General features: G+C 35.1%; 2 protein-coding genes across 3 annotated transcripts; both read right to left on the reverse strand.

Moving 5' to 3' along the window:
• Positions 1 to 11,428: 11,428 nt before the first annotated feature.
• On the reverse strand, positions 11,429 to 18,456 carry LOC110899130 (protein FAR-RED IMPAIRED RESPONSE 1). Of its 2 annotated transcripts, XM_035981452.1 has the most exons (6): positions 18,116 to 18,456; positions 13,629 to 14,463; positions 13,099 to 13,380; positions 12,353 to 12,922; positions 12,188 to 12,234; positions 11,429 to 12,109 (listed from the first exon to the last, which is right to left on the reverse strand). In XM_035981452.1, exons 3-6 carry the CDS (start codon positions 13,099 to 13,101, stop codon positions 11,515 to 11,517), a joined length of 1,215 nt encoding a protein of 404 aa, XP_035837345.1. In that variant the 5' UTR covers positions 13,102 to 13,380; positions 13,629 to 14,463; positions 18,116 to 18,456; the 3' UTR covers positions 11,429 to 11,514. The 2 variants fall into 2 exon arrangements, with proteins under 2 accessions (XP_035837345.1, XP_035837344.1); XM_035981451.1 differs by having other exon boundaries at positions 11,429 to 12,234.
• Positions 13,113 to 15,259, reverse strand: LOC110901580 (protein FAR1-RELATED SEQUENCE 5-like). The gene is made up of 4 exons (XM_022148395.2): positions 15,241 to 15,259; positions 14,429 to 14,463; positions 13,629 to 14,320; positions 13,113 to 13,380 (listed from the first exon to the last, which is right to left on the reverse strand). The coding sequence occupies exons 1-4, from the start codon at positions 15,257 to 15,259 to the stop codon at positions 13,113 to 13,115; spliced, it is 1,014 nt and encodes a 337-aa protein (XP_022004087.2).
• Positions 18,457 to 19,774: the final 1,318 nt, after the last annotated feature.

Genomic DNA, 19,774 nt, shown 5'->3' on the forward strand with positions numbered 1-19,774 from the left:
GATGACAGTGAAGATTTGGAAGATGAATTGTTTCTATTTTTATTTTTTTAGTTTTCTTTTTCTGTTGTTTGTTATGTATTTTTTAGCTAAGAACAAAAAAAATACATTATTTTAATAAAAACGTCAAACAAACATAATGATTGTGAAACGCCATAATGCAATAAAACGCCAAAAAACTCCCAAACTATAATAAAAGTAATTTGGACAAGTATTATTAAAAGCTAAAAATGAAAAAAAACGCCAAAAACTACTTAAAGCCATTAAAAAACGCCAAACTTGGAAGATGGCACGTCTATCACCATAAAAACTCATAAAAACTGAACAAAAACAGTAAAAATACACACAATAACTGAAAAGGCGGCTACTTTATTAATATCATTTATTATAAATAAAATCCTGCCTAAACTTTGCGCCAAAAACATCCTATAAGAGAGACGTCTCTGCACAATCAATTGATCACACCAAAAAACAACGCCATGTTTCCTAGAAACCATTCACTTTAAAACGCCAAAAAAATACTTAAAAAAGCCACAGATGGGAAACCTCGTTTCTTCTATATTGAGTCTGAATGAAGTTTCACTCAATGGATTCTTCTCTGAGGTGGGTATCTCTATAAGCTTTTGCTGAATGAGATGGACAAATATTCATGAAAAAGAGACTGTTGACACTGATATGTCATCATGTCACTTTGTTCTTGATATATATATGGATGGCATGAAGGGATCAATACATTCGAGCAGGCATTGATCTTCAACATGTCACCAAACAAGTATATATCAAACCACAATACAGAATGCCACTAAAAATAAGCATCTTCTAAATACGGGCATTATGTAGGAAAATAAGGATCTAGATAAGGTATTCAAAACAGGTTCAAAACGCCCAAAAAGGTTAAAGTAGAAGAGACTGATGACAGTGAAGATTTGAATGAGAAATTAGATTAGAATTAATTTTTTTTTTCATTTTCCGTTGTTTGTTATCTAATTCTCTGTTGTTTATTATCTAATTCTCTACTAATAAAAAAATTGAGTATAAAACGCCAAAAATTACAAACACCAAAACGCCTGATAGTATGAAAACTGTAAGAACGGATGCTAGCAAAGCACGTTGTTGCTATATAAAACGCCAAAAAATGCCAAACAGAGTATTACTGGAAAAATCAACACTAATTGACAGATGAAACTGAACAAAACAGTAAAATGAAGAGTTGGTAACATTATTGCCAAAGATTTATTATATTAAAAGTCAGTACATGGAAAATTGAATTTGTTTATCTTTTCAAAACACCATAATTGTCTGTCACGTTATAGGTCTGCATCCTACATGGCACAACAATTGATAGAAAAAAAATAAACATCAAGAAAATTACTGATGTTTTTTACATTATAGGCCTACATCCTACTTGTCACAACAATCAAAGCTATAGTTAGTTAAAACGCCAAAATATTTACTATGCTCCTAATCTAAAAAAACAATAAAAACGCCGCGTATTTGTTAAACGCCAAAAATGGAAAGATGACGTGACACGCGTTTAAAAAAAGAATATAACAGGACAAAAAAAGCCCCTCCGCCCTTCATTATGTCGCGTGACACGTGTTACGCCAGAATCCGTTCTCACCGTTCTCACACTTTTGGGCGTTTTCTTCTGATCCCGTACCTATATATATATATATATATATATATATATATATATATATATATATATATATATATATATATATATATATATATAGGGGGCTGCTAGAATGAGAACCACCCCGAGTTGTAAGAACCGCGAGAACCACACCATCCGGGTCGCCGTTTACCAAGATTTTTTTTACAACTAGATATGTGTATTATAAACACATCCGTAAAAAAAATTTAAACGCCGCGACCGAGGGGGTAGTTTTTTACACAACAAGTTTGGTGTAAAAAAAAGAAAACAAAAAAAAATAAAAACACCAAACTTGTGGTGTAAAAAACTACCCCCTCGGCCGCGGCATTTAAATTTTTTTTTTACGGATGTGTTTATAATACACACATCTAGTTGTAAAAAAAATCATGGTAAACGGCGACCCGGATGGTGTGGTTCTCACGGTTCTTACAACTCGGGGTGGTTCTCATTCTAGCAGCCCCCTATATATATATATATATATATATATATATATATATATATATATATATATATATATATATATATATATATATATATATATATATATATATATATATAGGGTAGGGATATGGTAAAAAGTTTCTAAAATGTAAGAAGTGTAAGAAGTGTTTTAAACCATTGGATTTTTGATCTAATGGTTGAGATCAATAGGGTATCAAAATGTAAATTGTGTTTAATTAGAAGGGCCTTATGTAAAATTGAAGGGCAATAGTGTCATTTCCATTCTTTCAAATATGGTAACCGTATCCTACACAACCAAAACTGTCACGACCCCCGACCCCATCCTGGACGGAATCGGGAGACGCGAGCAGTCCCAGTGGTACCGGTGATTATTTTAAAAAACGTTGCAGCGGAAATTTCATCAGGACCGTGAGTTAGGAAAAATATTAGAGTTTAAAAACACCGGATTTCATTTAAATAGATGGAATAAATTCCATGTTTTACAAAGGTAGCTTTTAATAAGGGATAAACCCAAAACAATATATCTTAAGTTGATTTAATTAATAAAATAAGCCACTTCTTGATGCCTTCAGTGCCGGATCCAATTCTTACTCCAATCTACTGTAATTACCTGAAACGCGTTTAAAAAAAAGTTTTGTCAGCGGGAAATACTGAGTGAGTTCATTCAGGTTTATACAAAAACAGATTTGTTATAATTTACAGCATTGAGAGTTTTTACATTTGCTTCTTTAATATTGGCAAAGACTCAATCACTGCAATTACTACTTTTGTTATAATTTACAGTATTAAGAGCGATTACAATGTTTCTGATTATCAACCAACTACCCACAGTACTTGTCACTCGAACATCCATCGGTAGCCTCTTTGCCCGATGGTGTCTGTGACTATGGTCATATCACTCATTGGCTAACTCGTTGTCCAATAGTGACGGTTATCAAGTAATGTATACAAAACCCCACATACCGGCTGTAATTTGGTGATTACATCGACTTAATCCCTGTAATTATAACTTTGAAAATAATTTGGAGTTTTGTAAAACAGTTGATAAAAAGAGAATGACTCACATTATAAGCATGCAGTACTGATTTAACAAGCTTCTGGATACTATTCCTTCTGATAATTAAGCGTATACTTTATTGTTCTGAATCTTCTGATGAAGTAATAGTTTGTTTGATTGTAAGTGTGTAGTTGGGAGTATCCGGGTAGTTAAACATATAGTTTAACAGAATGGAATACGTATTTGTGTAAAACCCAAATCAAACCTTAACGGTAGTCACGAGATTCGAACCTTAACAGAATTCACAAAGTATAGTACTTTGGCATCCATTTAACGAACTCACAAAGTATAGTACTTTGGCATCCATTTAACGAACTCACAAAGTATAACACTTTGGATCCCGTTTACCGAAATTCACAAAGTACAACACTTTGGCATTCGTTAGTTGGTTCCTGAATCAATCGGACAGAACATCGCTTTGGTGATTATTGGTTAGAACACCAACGTATAGAGAGAAGAATAGAAGAAATGAACAAGGAAGAATGAAATCCTAGGCTCCTATTTATAGGTAAGGAGTATTCCTTTCTTAGCTAGGAAGATTTCTTAATTATTAAGTTTCCTTAACTATTAAGTTTTACTTAAAGTTTCCTTAACTATTAAGTTTGCTTATCCATTTAACTAAATAACTTACTTAGCTTAATTAATCTTGCTTAGCTTAATTAATCTTAATTAATCTTGATTATCTTAATTAATCTTGATTAACTAATTAATTAATCATACTTAATCTTAATTAACAGATTAATTAACCTACTCAGCTACTTAACTGCTAAGTTTATTTAACTATTAAGTATTCTAGCAGTTTCCTGATTACGAGTTCTAATTTCTAGACACAATGGAACTCGTATTAGTGTATTAACTCAATTCAACTTTAACGATAATCACGAGATAGAAATCCTCACAACGAATGACAAAGTGCGATACTTAAACATCCAGCGGATTCGCAACGAATGACAGAGTATAGCCCGAGTTCGGGCGACACTCAAACATCCTGTCGGAATCACGACGAATGACAAAGTATAACCCGAGTTTGAGCAGCACTTAAACATCCATCAGATAGTCTCAATCGATCGGATAAAGTATCGTACCAGTGATTAGAGTTATTACCCTAGTAACGGGTAGAGTTTAGGCATTTTAGAGGGTAAAATCCCGAGCTATTATTTACAAAAATAAAAGCTGACGGAAAGAAAAGAATTGAATAGCGATCGAGTTAATACCCGTCATCGTAGCAGCACCCCACTACACTAATTAGTGATTTGGAGACTGTTTCGACTATATCTTGACGAACCAATTGAATTTGATCGTCGAAGGAATGCCAGAAATCAAGTCCCGATGCCTGCTATTTATACACGAAAATTGACAAGCTTACGGACCGTAAGCTTAATCCCTTACGGTCCGTAAGGGACACCCAAGGGTCATAGGGTTGCCACGCGTGGGACTAGGCTTGCTGAGTCGACGTCTCCTTAATTTTAAATTTTGACAACGTTTTATAAAGATAATCATCGAGTAGGGAATACCCCCCCCTGAGTTTTAGGGGCCCTGATCCTGATTCTGATTGTTCTGAAATTTTTAGGGATTGTGCAGGATTACTTGGGTGTCTCAATTAGGGTTTCCTTTTTATACAATTGACATAATAAGTATTAATTTTAGCGAGAGTCGTTACAAAAACCCCCTATCAATCTCCTAAAAACAAGCGACGTTCCCGTCAAAGCAATAGTTTTATATTTTCCGGATATTTTCCGTCAAACTAACTACATTGCAGGAAGCATAGAAGGGTTTTATAGGTAAACGGAGCACAGCTCGTCGCCAAATTCCAGTTGAACGTAAAGTGTTTTATTTTTCACTAATCAAATGACATTCTTGTTCTATTAACAGTAGAATCAAGGATCATCGAGTGTTATATGGACCCAAAAAAAGGAACGATGAAGCCAGCAGGTTTGAAGAGGAAGCGAGAATTATCCCTATCGAAACCAGGTTAGTGTTTTATTAGCGATTTGATGTTCGGTACATCGCATGGTTGTCAATGGTGTTTATTGAAGTTTTTGATGTTGGTAAAAACCCGTTTAGCACTTTAGGGTTTTATAAAGGATTTATTGGGTGTAATATGTGATGTAAATGGGTTAATAGTGTAGTATAATCAGTAGATTTAAGTTTGTTTTAAAAGGGGTTGAATTGTAAATCGGTCTGTTCTGTGGCTTCTCTGTTTTGATTACTGCAGGGTGTTTTAAAATGGGGTTTTTAGAAATAAAGTGTCCTATGCAAGAATAAAGGGGGTTTTAATGGGTGTCTTCTCTGTTTTGATTACTGCAGGTTGTTTTAAAATGGGTTTTTTAGAAATATAGTGTCCTATGAAAGAATAAAGGGGGTTTTAGAAATATAGTGTCCTATGAAAGAAATATAGTGTCCTATAAAAGAATAAAGGGGGTTTTAAATTTGTCTGATTGCATAAAGCACTACAAGGCTGATTCTGCCATGGTGTTATATCAACATCGCGGTGTCTCCTAATCACTATATTGCATAAGACACTATATTTCTGATGAAGTTGGTGTCTTCTCATCACTGCATTGCATAAAACACTTTATTGCATAAAACACTACACTTCTGATGTTAATGAATACTTTAGTGCAAAATACACTTTATTTGCATAAAACACTTTATTTGCATAAAACACTTCAAGTATGTAAATGGTTGTAGATGATGACAGTATTGCATAACACACTACACTTTTGAAGTAGTTGGTGTCTTCTAAATAATTTTTTGCATAAAACACCACAATTTTGTTGTTGATAGAGTGTTATATGGAAATGGTGACTGTTGAATACTTTATTGCATATAACAATACAGGTATAACCTATGTTAACTGCAAAAAAACACCACACGTCTGTTTCTGTCACAGTGTTAAAATTAAATGGTGGTTTTGAATGACAATAGTGCTTAAAACACTACACCTCTAGTGTTGGGACAGGGTTATATGTAGATAGAGTATGTTGAGTAGTTTATTGCATATAACACTACTAGTCTTATTATTTTATAGCATAAAACACTACACGGCTGATTGTGAAGTCATTGCATATAATTTGAAATTCCTGGTTCGATAACTAATTGTAAAAAGGATTTAATTTTAGTCTGGAGAAGCGGCTGAATACCAAAAATCAAAATGGGAAAGGGATTCCATAACACAATTGGACAAAGCATCCAGTTGAGCGATTCGGATAATGATAACGAAATGCAAGAAGGTATATGTAAAAAAAAAAACTACGCATGTAAAAAACAGTTTGCTGTACACTTTACTTTTAATAATTTGTTATGCACTATCACGTTTTGTCGGATTCTTGCACCAAGTCTCACCAAAAAAAATTACGACACTTTAATTTTATTGAATTTGCTGGTTTAAAGTAACAAAATGTGTTCGGTTTGCAGCTACAACAGCACCCGATGCAAACAGCGATGACGACTTCCAAACACCGCTTCCGGTACCATTCGCAGAAGGTAAGAATTTGAATAATTCAAATGAAATGTTGGTGTTTTTCGTATGATAAGGATCATAATGTAACATGATCTAACCGTTTTAAGTAGTTTCAAATAAAGACCATACACCAGCTGAAACAACACACCGTGTCACAGCCGACGACGACGACTTCGTGACGCAACCACCAACGACAAATCAATCAGGTAACTTTGCACACAAAATTTGTAACCAAAAAAGACTTTTCATTTCATTGGAAATATAGTCTAACTGATGAGCTGTATATGGGTTACAGCTGCCAATTCACAGGAAGTCCGTGACAATGTTGACCACCTACAACCATGCGATGGAAAAAGACGTAAGTCAACAGCGAGTAGGAGGAAGTCGACGAGACCACCAGCATCATTTCCATCGAAAAAATATGAGCCCTTTACCGGGCCAAAAATTAAACTGAGGACGTCTCCGGATAATCTTGTTATATTGGTCAACAGCTTGAATAAACCACAAAAAAAGAAGGTCATAGAAATGGGATTCGGTACATTGCTGAATTTCAACATACATCATGTACCGACGCGGCTAGCATATTGGCTGGCAAGCAACTATGACGACGCTGCAGGAGTGTTGAACTTTGGAGAAACCCGTTTACGGATCACATCAAAGTTGGTGAATACAATATTCGGAATACCAAACGGGGGTATAAAGATTGTAGAAAAAGAAAGAGCGAGGGACAACAATCCGATTGTGAAAGAATGGAGGGATCAGTTCAATGATAACACTAAGGTGTCGCCACTCGGGCTGAAGGACATGATGGTTACAGACACTTCAAGTGACCGGGCATTTGAATTGAACTGGTTGGTGTTGTATAATACTATACTTGGGGAGATAAGCGCATGCAACACAGTTAACCAGCGATTCTTGGGATGCGTGGACCCAAATGTAAAAATATCGAGCTTTGATTGGAGCAGCTACATGATAACCTGTTTAGATCGGACGACGAATGCATGGAACCGGAAGAGGAATGATGCTTTTAGAGGCCCGATCGTGTTACTAGCGGTATGTGACTCTACTCTATTGTTCATGATATGAGAATGAAAACACTACGTGCATAAAAAACCACAAAAAATTTATGTAACAACATAAAATTGGTTACATCAGCTACAATTTCATACAAAACCATTAAAGTCTAATAAAACAGTAATACACTATGTTACAGTGTATAACACTACAGTCACATGTATTATAATACAAACAAGTCTGTTTTGAATACAATATACCATATCATATTAAACAGTAGCATCATAATAAGACACTGCATCAGTTGACTACGTAAAACACTACAGTCAAACAGTAATACACTATGTTACAGTGTATAACACTACAGTCACATGTATTATAATACAACCAAGTCTGTTTTGAATAGAATATTCCATATCATATTAAACAGTACCATCATAATAAGACACTGCATCAGTTGACTACGTAAAACACTACAGTCAAATAGTATAACACTTTTAACAAGCATGCATAACCATTAACATGTCTACATAATCCTTAGAATTTAATGCTTATATGTGCAGGCTGCATACGTGTACGACCAAAGGGATGATTTGAAGCGTAATAAGAAGGGATGTCATCCGATTGAGTTGATAGATGACGGGATGCTCGACGAACTGCTCGGAAAGCTTGACGACATACTTTGGGATTCTCACATAAAGCATAACACCCCAATGATACCTAAAATTCATGTAGATGAAGAAAAGCCGATGAGTGAAAAGGTTAAGAAGATACCTGAAGACAAAAAATCAGCATCAACCAGCGCTAAAATAGTTGAAACGGCAGCTGAAAAACGTGCGGATGACAACGAGGATGGGGGCAACGAAGAATACGGACTGTACGATGAAGGGGACGACGACCATCTGGGAATATACAAACGTTGCAAAAATTATCTGTTGTCACAGCCAAGTACACAGGAGCTGCCGTTTGTATGTCAAGTTGGGGCAGACGGCGAGTTTCGGATCCCAATGGTATCACAGTATGGGACGCCGCCCGTCTACTCACAAGAAGAAAAAGATAGTGAAGAGGTACATGACTTGATAACCTTTTTAACGTTTGGTATAATATCAGACCTATTTATACTTATATACATCTGACAACGTTTTGGATAACACTTTATAATTTGGTTAGCAGGATATGGCGACAAATCTGGATGATGCACTTAAGGAATTTGAAGATTGCGTTGAGAAGATAAAAATTGCAATGAGGGAAGCTTTACGTTTGCACCCCAATAGTGAAAAGATATTAAGTAGGAAAACGTCATGGATTGCGACGGTCCGCAAACATCTAAAGGACATTACGGATAATGAGGAAGGCGATGTTGTGTCAGAAAAAACCCCCACACCTGTCAAAAACACTGGACTGTTGACACAAGGTAATCAATCTCCTTTCTCGCCCATGACTTCATCAGTTTGCGCAGAAATAGATGAACTGATATCTGCAATACAATCCATACGACACCCAGGCACACAATCGAAAGCTGAGGGGATCCAACCAGTAAACTTGCAAAGTGAACTGGACAACGTCGCAACAACGTCAAGTATTCCAGACACTGAACAGGAAGGAAATGCCTTACTGCAATATAAACTCCAGAGGCCAAAAAGAAACACCAATCTTCCAGATGTTTTCAGGTCACCGTACGTGCAGCGTGTGGTTTCATTAACAGATAAACGAGAACAATTGGAATCTGCATTGGCTAGCTGTATACTCAGCGCAACGGGAAACAAATGGTAGGCATCGACAACAACAAAAAAATTAAATAATTGAACGAATTTGCTTGTTAATTAATGATTGTGTTTCATGTTATCACGTAGGGATATTATATTCGATTGCCCAGCAGGTGTCTCGATTTTGAGAGGCTCGTTTGAGATGATGTACCCGGAATTATGCTTGGATGCAGATATTATATCAGCATGGGCCGCAGTCCTTAACCACGAGGAGCGGTTAAGGGCACCGGGTACCCCCGCGAGGCTGTTTTGCAATGCCGGAATGTTGGTAAGACACTTTTCACACCTTATAGAACAATACTTGATAATGTAGACCAGTTGATAATGTAGACCAGTTTATAACACCACAATACTAAACTTAAATTAAAAAAAGTACTTATAACACTATATGCTGCAATCAAACATCATGTGTCCTATGAAACTAAATATTATGCCTTTATAAATATAAAACAGCTTATAACACTACACCCCCCAGCTTATAAACCAGTTTTTTGAATATCGTCGAAATAACAAACGGATAAAGTAGCTTATATAAACTTAAATCTGTTATTTATTATGAAACAGGTGGCAGGCGATTTTGAAGGGACCGATGAATACAGAAACTCGATGTTCGGTAGCCGGATGGAAACAATATTAGGCCAAGCAGATAGCATGGACATCAGAAACTTCCAAATGGTATTCGTGCCGGTGCTGTATAATACACACTATATTCTAGTGTTCTTCAATCTAGCACAATCACAAATATTGGTGATCGACAATATCGAGGGTGATGTCCCTATCAACATACGATACAGCGGCTACGTAGAAAAAGTTGTAAGAACACTACCATTAAAAATATTAGTTGACATACAATATGTATAACTTTTAAAAAACCCCATTTGACGTCATAAATTCACAGGTCAATGCATTCTGCTCGTATGTCAAAAACCACTCTCCTGCAATCACTAAAAAACTGCGATCAACATCACCGGTTAGTCTGAAGTTCCCGTGGCAAACATTGTATAACGGAACAGATTGTGGAATATTCATCATGCGTCATATGGAGACTTTTAAAGTGTTATTGTAATTATAGTTTTATTATTAAAGTTGACAATGGCATGTACGCTAAATTGATTTGTATTTCTGTTCACTAGGGACAAGTGTGCGTGAATGGAACTGCGGGCTATCGCCAGAGCGAGACATCACGGGGGAGGTGTTGAAAGACCAATCGATAGAACTATGTGACTTGCGAATAAAGTACTTATCAAAAATCTTGTTAAGTGACATAAACTCAATGCGGTCTAAAATGGAGAAAGAAGTGCATGAGTACGCAAATAAGAGTCAACATGAAAGACTGGAAAATGCTAAAACTGCAAAGAACAGGATCGAGTTACGATTGACAGAAGAATAGCACATAGTTTCGTTACAACTGATAATGTTTTGATACATGTCTTATTTTAGATATTAGCCTGGTGGCATGGTTCTGAAATGTTTTGATACATGTTATAATTAGACTGGTTTCATTTTGTCTGGTAAAAACACTGTAAAAAGTGATGGTAGTGGTCTATTTTCATTAATATAACACTATCTTTCATTACAAAACACTGCATTTGTAATGTGACAGCAATTAAGTGTTTGATTCACATGATTATTGTTGTCATAGTTTAAACTATGATAAAACACTACATTTAAATATAAAACACTATATTAAAAAAAAAGAATTCATTTATGTCAATTAAAAAAAATTACAATTTATATTCATATTGACAAACGTACAAATTCAAAAAACATATAACACTATAATTATAGTTAAAACACTATAGGTAAATGTCAGACTTTAAACTAACTGTATATGACAATAACACCATACTGCAGGTCCCTATTACTGCATTTAACACTATAATTATAGATAAAACACTATAAGTAAATGTCAGACTTTAAACTAATTATAGAACCTATAATATAACACTACAAATCAATTATAAAACACTATATTTATAAAATATGATAAACGACCTTAAGAAAAAACAACGTCAAACACAAGGAATCCAACAATAAAATTAAACGTCATTAAAAAAAATAGAAATAAAACTCAAAGTTTGCATAATTTAGTAATCAACTACTCTTGCTCTTCATCTTCTAGCTCCTCTTTGTCGTCTCCTTCACCCGCCACATCTTCTAGCTCCTCTTCGTCGTCTCCTTCAAGATCCGCTTCATCACTTTCTGAGGAGTCGTCGGCATTTTCCCTTGCCGGGTACGAGCAGGTACGTCTATTATGCCCCCGACGTTTGCAATTGCCACATGCGCGACCCTTTTTTTTCTTCGCAGATTGAATAATGGCAATTTCACGATTACTCTTCATTCTGAAAGGTTTGCCCATACCTTTAAATCTAACGGTTTTCGGCATACGAACAGTTACAGGTGTTTCTTGCGTGTATCCAGTTATTTCAGCAAACCTATCGCGACGACTCCTAGGGGGAGCGTTTACGACTGCCTGATCAGCGGTCGATTGATACTGGACAACATGGTCCCTAAAAGCGCACAACGCATCAAAGTTATGAACCAACCTGTTAATAAGAGACTCGGCTGACCTTGTTATCTCCCTTACAACACCATTAACTTGCTGGTACCGATCATCACTTTCACTAATCCCCAATATCGCTCCCGACGCACTATTAGGAACAGCTTCCCTGGTCCACCGTCGCATTATGTACCTTTCAGGGAACTGCCTGATATCAAGAAGCCGCAAAACGCAAAAAATATGCGCACACAGAAGCCCAAACTGTTCATACCTATTGCATGAGCAACTAACGGTCATATCTAGCTGCCGCATCATAACCTAATACATAAAAACAAAAAAAATGAGAACAAAAATATATACTCAATCAAAACTATAAGATAAAACACCATGAACAAAGAAAAATTATAAACAAAAAATTGTTACATCCTATGGTTACCTGAAAAACTGTAGTACACGCTTGAGAAAAGTCCTTCACAGAGAAGTTCACAAAGTTATCCTCTCTATCCTCCCCTTTTCCAACAGCACACTTGTGAATGGCTGTCTGAATTTCAAGTTGCGCATCAAAGAAAATTGTCCGTGTGTATATGTTTGCCGCCTGTTGCTCTAAGACATACTCTTTTGCAAATATTTGGGGGTTTGTGTGCCTAGTATCGTGATCATTCTTCCTGTGCTCGTGTCTTTGGGCTTCAATTACAGAATCAAAATGCCCCAAGAATTCAACAAGGGTACAATTCGGGTTGCAAAGCTGCCCAAAGAAATGGTTCTCACTCTCCGAACGTGATGAGGTACGCATTAGCCCAGACATGTGTTGATCACGATAGTACGCAGGGATCCATGTATCCCTAATCTGATAAATGGACTGTAACCATTCATGATTCAGCAAATCAAAATCAGCCAATATAACACCCCATTCATTTTCAAACTGTTCTGGCCGTAAGGCATCGGTCCAAACAATATCACACAACCTCTTCTTAAAATCAGTGCTATTGCATAGGTTGGCGCCAACCTAAAAAACAACGATTCAACAATCAAAAATTAAATATACAAAAATACATGATAAAACCTGATAAAACATTATATAAAAGTAAAACAACATCAATAAACAAAAACCGACATATTCATATATAAAAAAGTACAAAAAAAACAAAAAAAAATTCCATTAAAACAAATAACGTCGTAAACCATAATTTTGGTATTTAATAAACCCTGGTAGTGAGTTTCTCCATTATATGCCACATGCAAAGCCTGTGCCTACTTTCAGGCCAAGTATCTTGAATAGCTTTCCTCATCGCTGGGTCTTGATCAGTTACAATCACAGGTGGTGCGCGCCCAAACGCCTGCCGAAATGCGTTGAGCAACCAGCTATATGTTTCGGCAGTTTCATCCCCTATAATAGCAGCACCCAAGGTAACATTACGATAGTGATTGTCAACGCCGGTAAAAGGTACAAACATCATATTGTACCTACACAAAAAAAAAATACGGGAGTGATTACTGATTTGATATTGTAAAATCCATACAAGTTTAAAAACATAAAACAACATACATTTTTAAATATTTGCAAATTAAAACACTATTAGTATGAGATAAAAGTTACGAGTCTTTTCATGCATATACCAAAACACTATAAAAACATTATCATGCTGATAAAACACTATGATATATATCTATTATGGATGTAATGTATCTAGAAATAAAGGAAGGATACGAACTTGTTACGACGATAAGTAGCATCGAACGACACAACATCCCCAAAAATATTAAAATTTCTCTTTGTATCACCATCGGCCCAGAACAACGCACGTAAGACGCCCTCAGCAGTTGTAAGGTATTCCATAGAGAAATTGGGCATAAATTCCTTCTTCCTTCTTAGGCGTTTGATAACCATGTCAGCATCGTACTCAGCTATATACCTATTTAAGTCTCTCTTGAAGTTCTTGAAGTCAACTTTAGTTGCGCATACCTTATCGAAACCTCCATAAAGAGTCCTCATAATGTTAAACGCTCTAACTGGACCAACGTTTATGGCACTCAAAGCATTCACGGCTTCTTCCTGTACGTAATTCATAGATTTGTTTTCAGGAAGCAAGTACCTGTCATCTTCAACAACAAATGAGTGATTATGCGACTCCTCGAAGTAGTAAACCACGTAAAGATTATCCGGGGTTATTAACTTAACCCGAATGCACGCTTCACATCCGGTCCTTATAGAAGGAACCCTGCGAGTAATCTTAGACTTCGAGTTAACATTAGAACTACCAGCTTCCTGAGTCGAGTCAATCGCCTTTAAGGGTTTAGTACCCTCTTTTGAGCATACGAACCATTTATTATGTATTACACCCTTTCGAGGCTCGTATTGAGTACCCTTCCTAGCTGTGAAACCTCCCGCCTTAGCATATCTTTGCTAAAAAAGAAAAGCATTTTCCAACGAATCAAACGTCATATGCATCTGAGGTTTAATCAAATCATCAACATCTGGAATAAATGTCCTCCTTCCAGAATTTGGGGACACCTGAACATTACCAACGGGCTGGTATGTAGGAATATCTACAACGAAAAAACGACACATCAGTCTTTTATAAAAACATTGATAAGAACATGTTTCTAAATTTGATAAAAACACTATATCAAAAAATAACACTATCTGTACGGAATAAAACAGTATTTTGTGTCGGGAAAAACACTAAGAAAATAAATTAAGATTCCTGTACATAATATAACACTATACATTGTGGATACAAACACTATGCATCTGATAAAAAAAAATAATAATAACTCTGTTAATGATAAAACACTACAACAGGACTAGAACATACAATTAAATGTATAAAACACTATGAATGGGGATTCAGATGTGTGAATAGAATATAACACTATTGTTCTTACATATGACACTATAACACACTACAAAAAAACTTACTAAAACAAATGTAAACAATTCAATGTATAAAACACTATGAAAGGAAAAAAAGATGTGTGAACAAAATATTGATCATGCATATAACACTACCCATCTAAAAAACTATAAAACAGAAAATTGATCATGCATATACCACTACACTATAAAACACTACGGATCATGCATATAACACTACACAACTAAAAATCTAAAATAATAATAAACAAAACGTGATCAAGAAAAAAACATTAAAAAAACAATACCCTAAACAACTACATGTATAAAACACTACATACACACAAAATCAAAACCATAGTAATGTCCTGTAAAAACGACATACTAAACAACAAAACGAGGAACAAATAATACTAATTATTGGAACATGCTAACTATTAAGAGATTAAAACACTATGATACACATGAACCTGCATCGCCGGACTCCATTGAAATTGATATAAAACACCAGAATCGAAGAAAGGCGCAGACGTTAAACAACTGTATTGTGTATATCGATTTGATAAGCCTTGTTGTATTTATAATTGATGATGAATGAATGATACGTAGAAACACAATCGTATTGTATCTTGCAGAAAATTACAAAATTCGTTCCAATCCCTAAACAATCTCATGGACGGTTATTTTTTGATCAGTTATGTTGTAATTCAATTAAATGACAAAAATGTACAATTACAAATCTACCCTTTTGAATTAATTAAGAGGAGGGACACTTGTCATTCCAAGAATATTTCTTACACTTCTTACAAAATATGCACTTTGTACAGGATCCTAGACCTATATATATATATATATAGGGTTAGGTTCATTTGTAAACAACATCCTTGATTGTGAACACTAATGAATTAATTCTAGCCCTTGATTATCAATACACAAGTGTAAATCAATGGCCATGATTTGATGATAAAAATACACTAGTGTATTTTACGATTTGATGATCTAAATTAATTACCATGATTTGTTCACTTAGTTCACAAATACACTAGTGTTCTTTCAAGAACCATACCCTATATATATATTATAGGGTTGGGTTCATTTCAGAACTTTCAGAACCGCTAATAAACAATTATTTTATTTATATATTTTTACATTTAACACTATTTAGGGATATATTATATGTATTTTTATGATTACATATATGAAAAATAAAACTATTTATGTGTAAGGGGACCGCTAGAATGAGAACCACCCCCAGTTGTAAGAACCGCAAGAACCACTTTCTAGCCATTAGATCAAGTAGATGGATGGATGAGATTAAAAGTATTAAAAAATAATATTAAATATTTTTTGTCTTATTATGTCTTTTATATTTTAATCCAAAAGGGTATTTAAGTAAAATTACACTATTTTGTCTTTTTGCCTTTATTGTTTTTTATTACATTTTGGTATTATTATATTAGATTTTTATTTTTTAAACTTAGTTTTTTTATTAAACATTTTCAAATTCAGATTTATTTACAGATTTTTACGTTTAACGTTTTACGTTTTTACGCCCGGCCTTTTCACGCCTCGCTTTTTGACGCGCCGTTTTTATGCCCGGCTTTTTCACGCGTCGTTTTTTCAACGCGCCGTATTTACGTTTTACGCCCCGGATTTTTACGTTAACGTTTTTTTACGTTTTACGCGCCGGTCGTTTACGTTAACGTTATTTTACGTTTTACGCGTCGGTTTTTTACGTTTTACGCCCCGGTTTTTTACGTTTTACGCATCGGTTTTTTTACGTTAACGTTTTTTTTACGTTTTACGTGCCATTTTTACGTTAACGTTATTTACGTTTTACGCGCCGGTTTTATACGTTTTACAAGCCGTTTTTACGCCTCATTTTTTATGTCCCGTTTTTAAATTTTTACGCCCGGCTTTTTCAGGCCTCGTTGTTTTACGCGCCGTTTTTACGCCCGCTTTTTCACGCGTCGTTTTTTCAACGCGCCGTTTTTACGTTAACGTTTTTTACGTTTTACGCGCCGATTTCTTACGTTAACGTTGTTTTACGTTTTACGCGTTGGTTTTTTATGTTAACGTTTTTTTACGTTTTACGCCACGGTTTTTACGTTAACGTTTTTTACGTTTTTACAACTTACGCGCCGTTTTTTTAAGCGTTGTTTTTTTACGTTTTACAATTTACGCACCGTTTTTTTTAAACGTTTTTTTAAGCGTTTTACGTAAAACTTTTTAAACTTTTTACGTTTTACGTTAAACTTTTTAAGTTTTACGTTTCACGTAAAACTCTTTTCGTTTCACGTAAAACTCTTTACGTTTTACGTTAAAAAGTTTACGGTTTACATTAAAAAGTTTACGGTTTACAATAAAAAGTTTACGGTTTAAAAAATTACGTTTTACGTTAAAAAGTTTACGGTTTTGGCACTTTTTCAAAAAAAAAATTACACAAAAACGAACACACCCAAAAATCGCAACTCGTTAGATGTCTCAGATAGATTGTAATCATCATCGACTGGGAAAAAAAATTAAAAAACAACAACAAAAATCAAAAACAATGTTTGGATTCTTGAAAAAGACGGGGTTTGGCTCAGATTTTTTCCGATAATCAGAGGCTGCAAAGTGGGGTTGCAGGTTCAAAAATCTACCATCCACCAATCGTGCCGCGCCTTCGTCATCAAAATATACGTTTTTTTCTTTTTGCATCATCACCGCCCAAATCCAAACGGATCAAAACCCACATAGTTCACTGGTCGAAATCTACCAAAAAGCACCAGATTCAAAACATTCAAAAGGAACCAAATTCAACAGATTCAAACATTCAAAAGCACCATGAACATCATTCAAACAGATTCAACAGATTCAAACAGCACCAGATTCAACCGAATAAAACCCAGCACCAGATTCAACTGAATCAAATCCATATTGAAACAGATCAAACCCACATATCTAAAATTTCCACAAAACAGAACAAACCCACATATCAGATCAAACCCACATATCAAAAATCAAAGTTCATTAAAAAATCAAACTTCAAATCAAAAGTTCATCAAAAATCACAGATCAAACCCACATATAAAAAATCAACAGATGAAACCCACATAATAATATATGTTGTAAAATCTAAAAGATTAGATTCCATGTGTTTTCATCATTCGGCTAATCCATATTATTTAAGATGCATAGTATGCATATATTGATTAGGGAACTATTACTCCTAAAAAGTCAAAACAAAAAAACCAGACATGGAAGTCCGTTTCCAAAATTAACAGTCATGTTCAACTGTTCAAGCTATGGATGTTATTGTTTATGAATTACCCATGAAGAAATCAACAGATGAAACCCACATACCCGATATGCTTAAACATGCTAAAGCAGGTTCTTGTGTCACAAGCCATACCGGAGGAACACCACCGTCCCAAAATCCCCCAATCGCCGCCGCTAAACCGATGCCGGTCCGCCGGCCCACTCCCTTGTGTTCATCTCTCTCCTTCTGTCTCTCTCTCTCTCTTCGTTCCCACTCCGGTTCGCCGGTCCGCCGTTCCCACTCCTTTTGTTAGCTCTGCCAGACTTGTGGCCGGAGAAGGGGAGAGATGATGGTGGTGAACAAGCTTGGAAGAGAGAGAAATGACATTTTGAAGAGATGATGCTTTATTTTATTTTTTTGAAAGGAAAGAGATGATACTTTATGTCTGTTGCAAGTCAGACTAAAAAAGATAATTGACAGGTTTAAAGTAAAAGACCAATATACCCTTTGAGGTGGTAAAATCTGATTGGTGAAGAATGGTTCTCGCGGTTCTTACAACTGGAGGTGGTTCTTATTTTAGCGGCTCCCTTATGTGTAATAACTAATTTACATATGTGTTAGGGAACTAGTTTACATACGTGCAAATGAACCAATTTACATATTTGTAATTATTAAATTACACATGAAAAATTGATAAAACTACTCTTAACACACATGGAATCATAATAAATGATAAAAAATACCCTTAAACAATGTTAAACATAAAAATATATTAGTAGATTGATTGTTTGTTATGAGTTCTACAATTATTTAGAGTTCTGAAATGATCCCTACCATATATATATAGGAACAGGATCAGGAGAGAACCCCTCAAAGTGTGAGAACGGTGAGAACGATTTTCACCCATAAGATCTTAGTGGTTTGTGGCTGAGATTGATCCGGTGGCATTTTTGTAAATAATAGGGGCCTTGGAACTTGAGGAGGGGTAAAATAGGAAGATCAAAACAAAGGTGCACATGTCATTTCCCCCATCATATTTAAACGACAATAACTTTTTTATACGTGATTATTTTTCGAAAAAAATTACACCATAAAACTCAGCGTTTTTTTTTAATCTTTCCAACGAGTATACTGTTGATATATTTTTTGAAAAAAAAAAATTAACTGGGTTTTATGGCGTTTTCTGAACTGGGTGTTTTATGGCGTTTTAGACTAGGTATTTTCATGGCATTTTTCTGAACAGAGTGTTTTATGGCGTTTTCAACTGAGTTTTTTCATGGGGCGTTTTTCTGAACTGGGTGTTTTATGGCGTTATTACACTACAAATTATGATTTTTCTAAGCTCAAAAGATATTAATTTAGGCGGTTAGACACAAAAAAATGGCTTTTTGAGCTGTTGTAAATTATAGCTAAAAAATAGCTTTTTTTGGCTGGGAGCTTATGGCGTTTTTGAGCTATATGACTCAAAATTGGTTTTTTTGAGCTGTTGTAAATTATAGCTCCAAAAATAGCTCTTTTGTTATGGCGTTTTAATGGGAGCTAGCTCAAAAAAAGGGTTTTTTTGAGCTGTTGTAAATTATAGCTTAAAAATAGTTTTTTTTTAGCTGTTGTAAATTATAACTCAAAAATAGTTTTTTTTTTTTTTTGCGTGGCGTTTTAACTAGGAGCTTATGGCTTTTTTTTTGAGCTATATGGCTAAAAAAATGTTTCTTTTGAGCTTGAGCTGTTGTAAATTATAGCTCAGAAAAATAGTTTTTTTTTTT

The sequence above is a fragment of the Helianthus annuus genome, chromosome 13 (assembly GCF_002127325.2).
Source record: "Helianthus annuus cultivar XRQ/B chromosome 13, HanXRQr2.0-SUNRISE, whole genome shotgun sequence".
Lineage (NCBI taxonomy): Eukaryota > Viridiplantae > Streptophyta > Magnoliopsida > Asterales > Asteraceae > Helianthus > Helianthus annuus.

Excerpts from the sequence above, each read along its gene's own strand:
- LOC110899130 (XM_035981451.1), bottom strand. Across the intron at positions 12,235-12,352 it reads CGTGTACTACAGTTTTTCAG|GTTATGATGCGGCAGCTAGA; the intron begins GTAACCATAGGA and ends TTTATGTATTAG.
- LOC110901580 (XM_022148395.2), bottom strand. Across the intron at positions 14,321-14,428 it reads AGCCCGTTGGTAATGTTCAG|CAAAGATATGCTAAGGCGGG; the intron begins GTGTCCCCAAAT and ends TTTCTTTTTTAG. Across the intron at positions 13,381-13,628 it reads GCTACTTATCGTCGTAACAA|GTACAATATGATGTTTGTAC; the intron begins GTTCGTATCCTT and ends TTTTTTGTGTAG.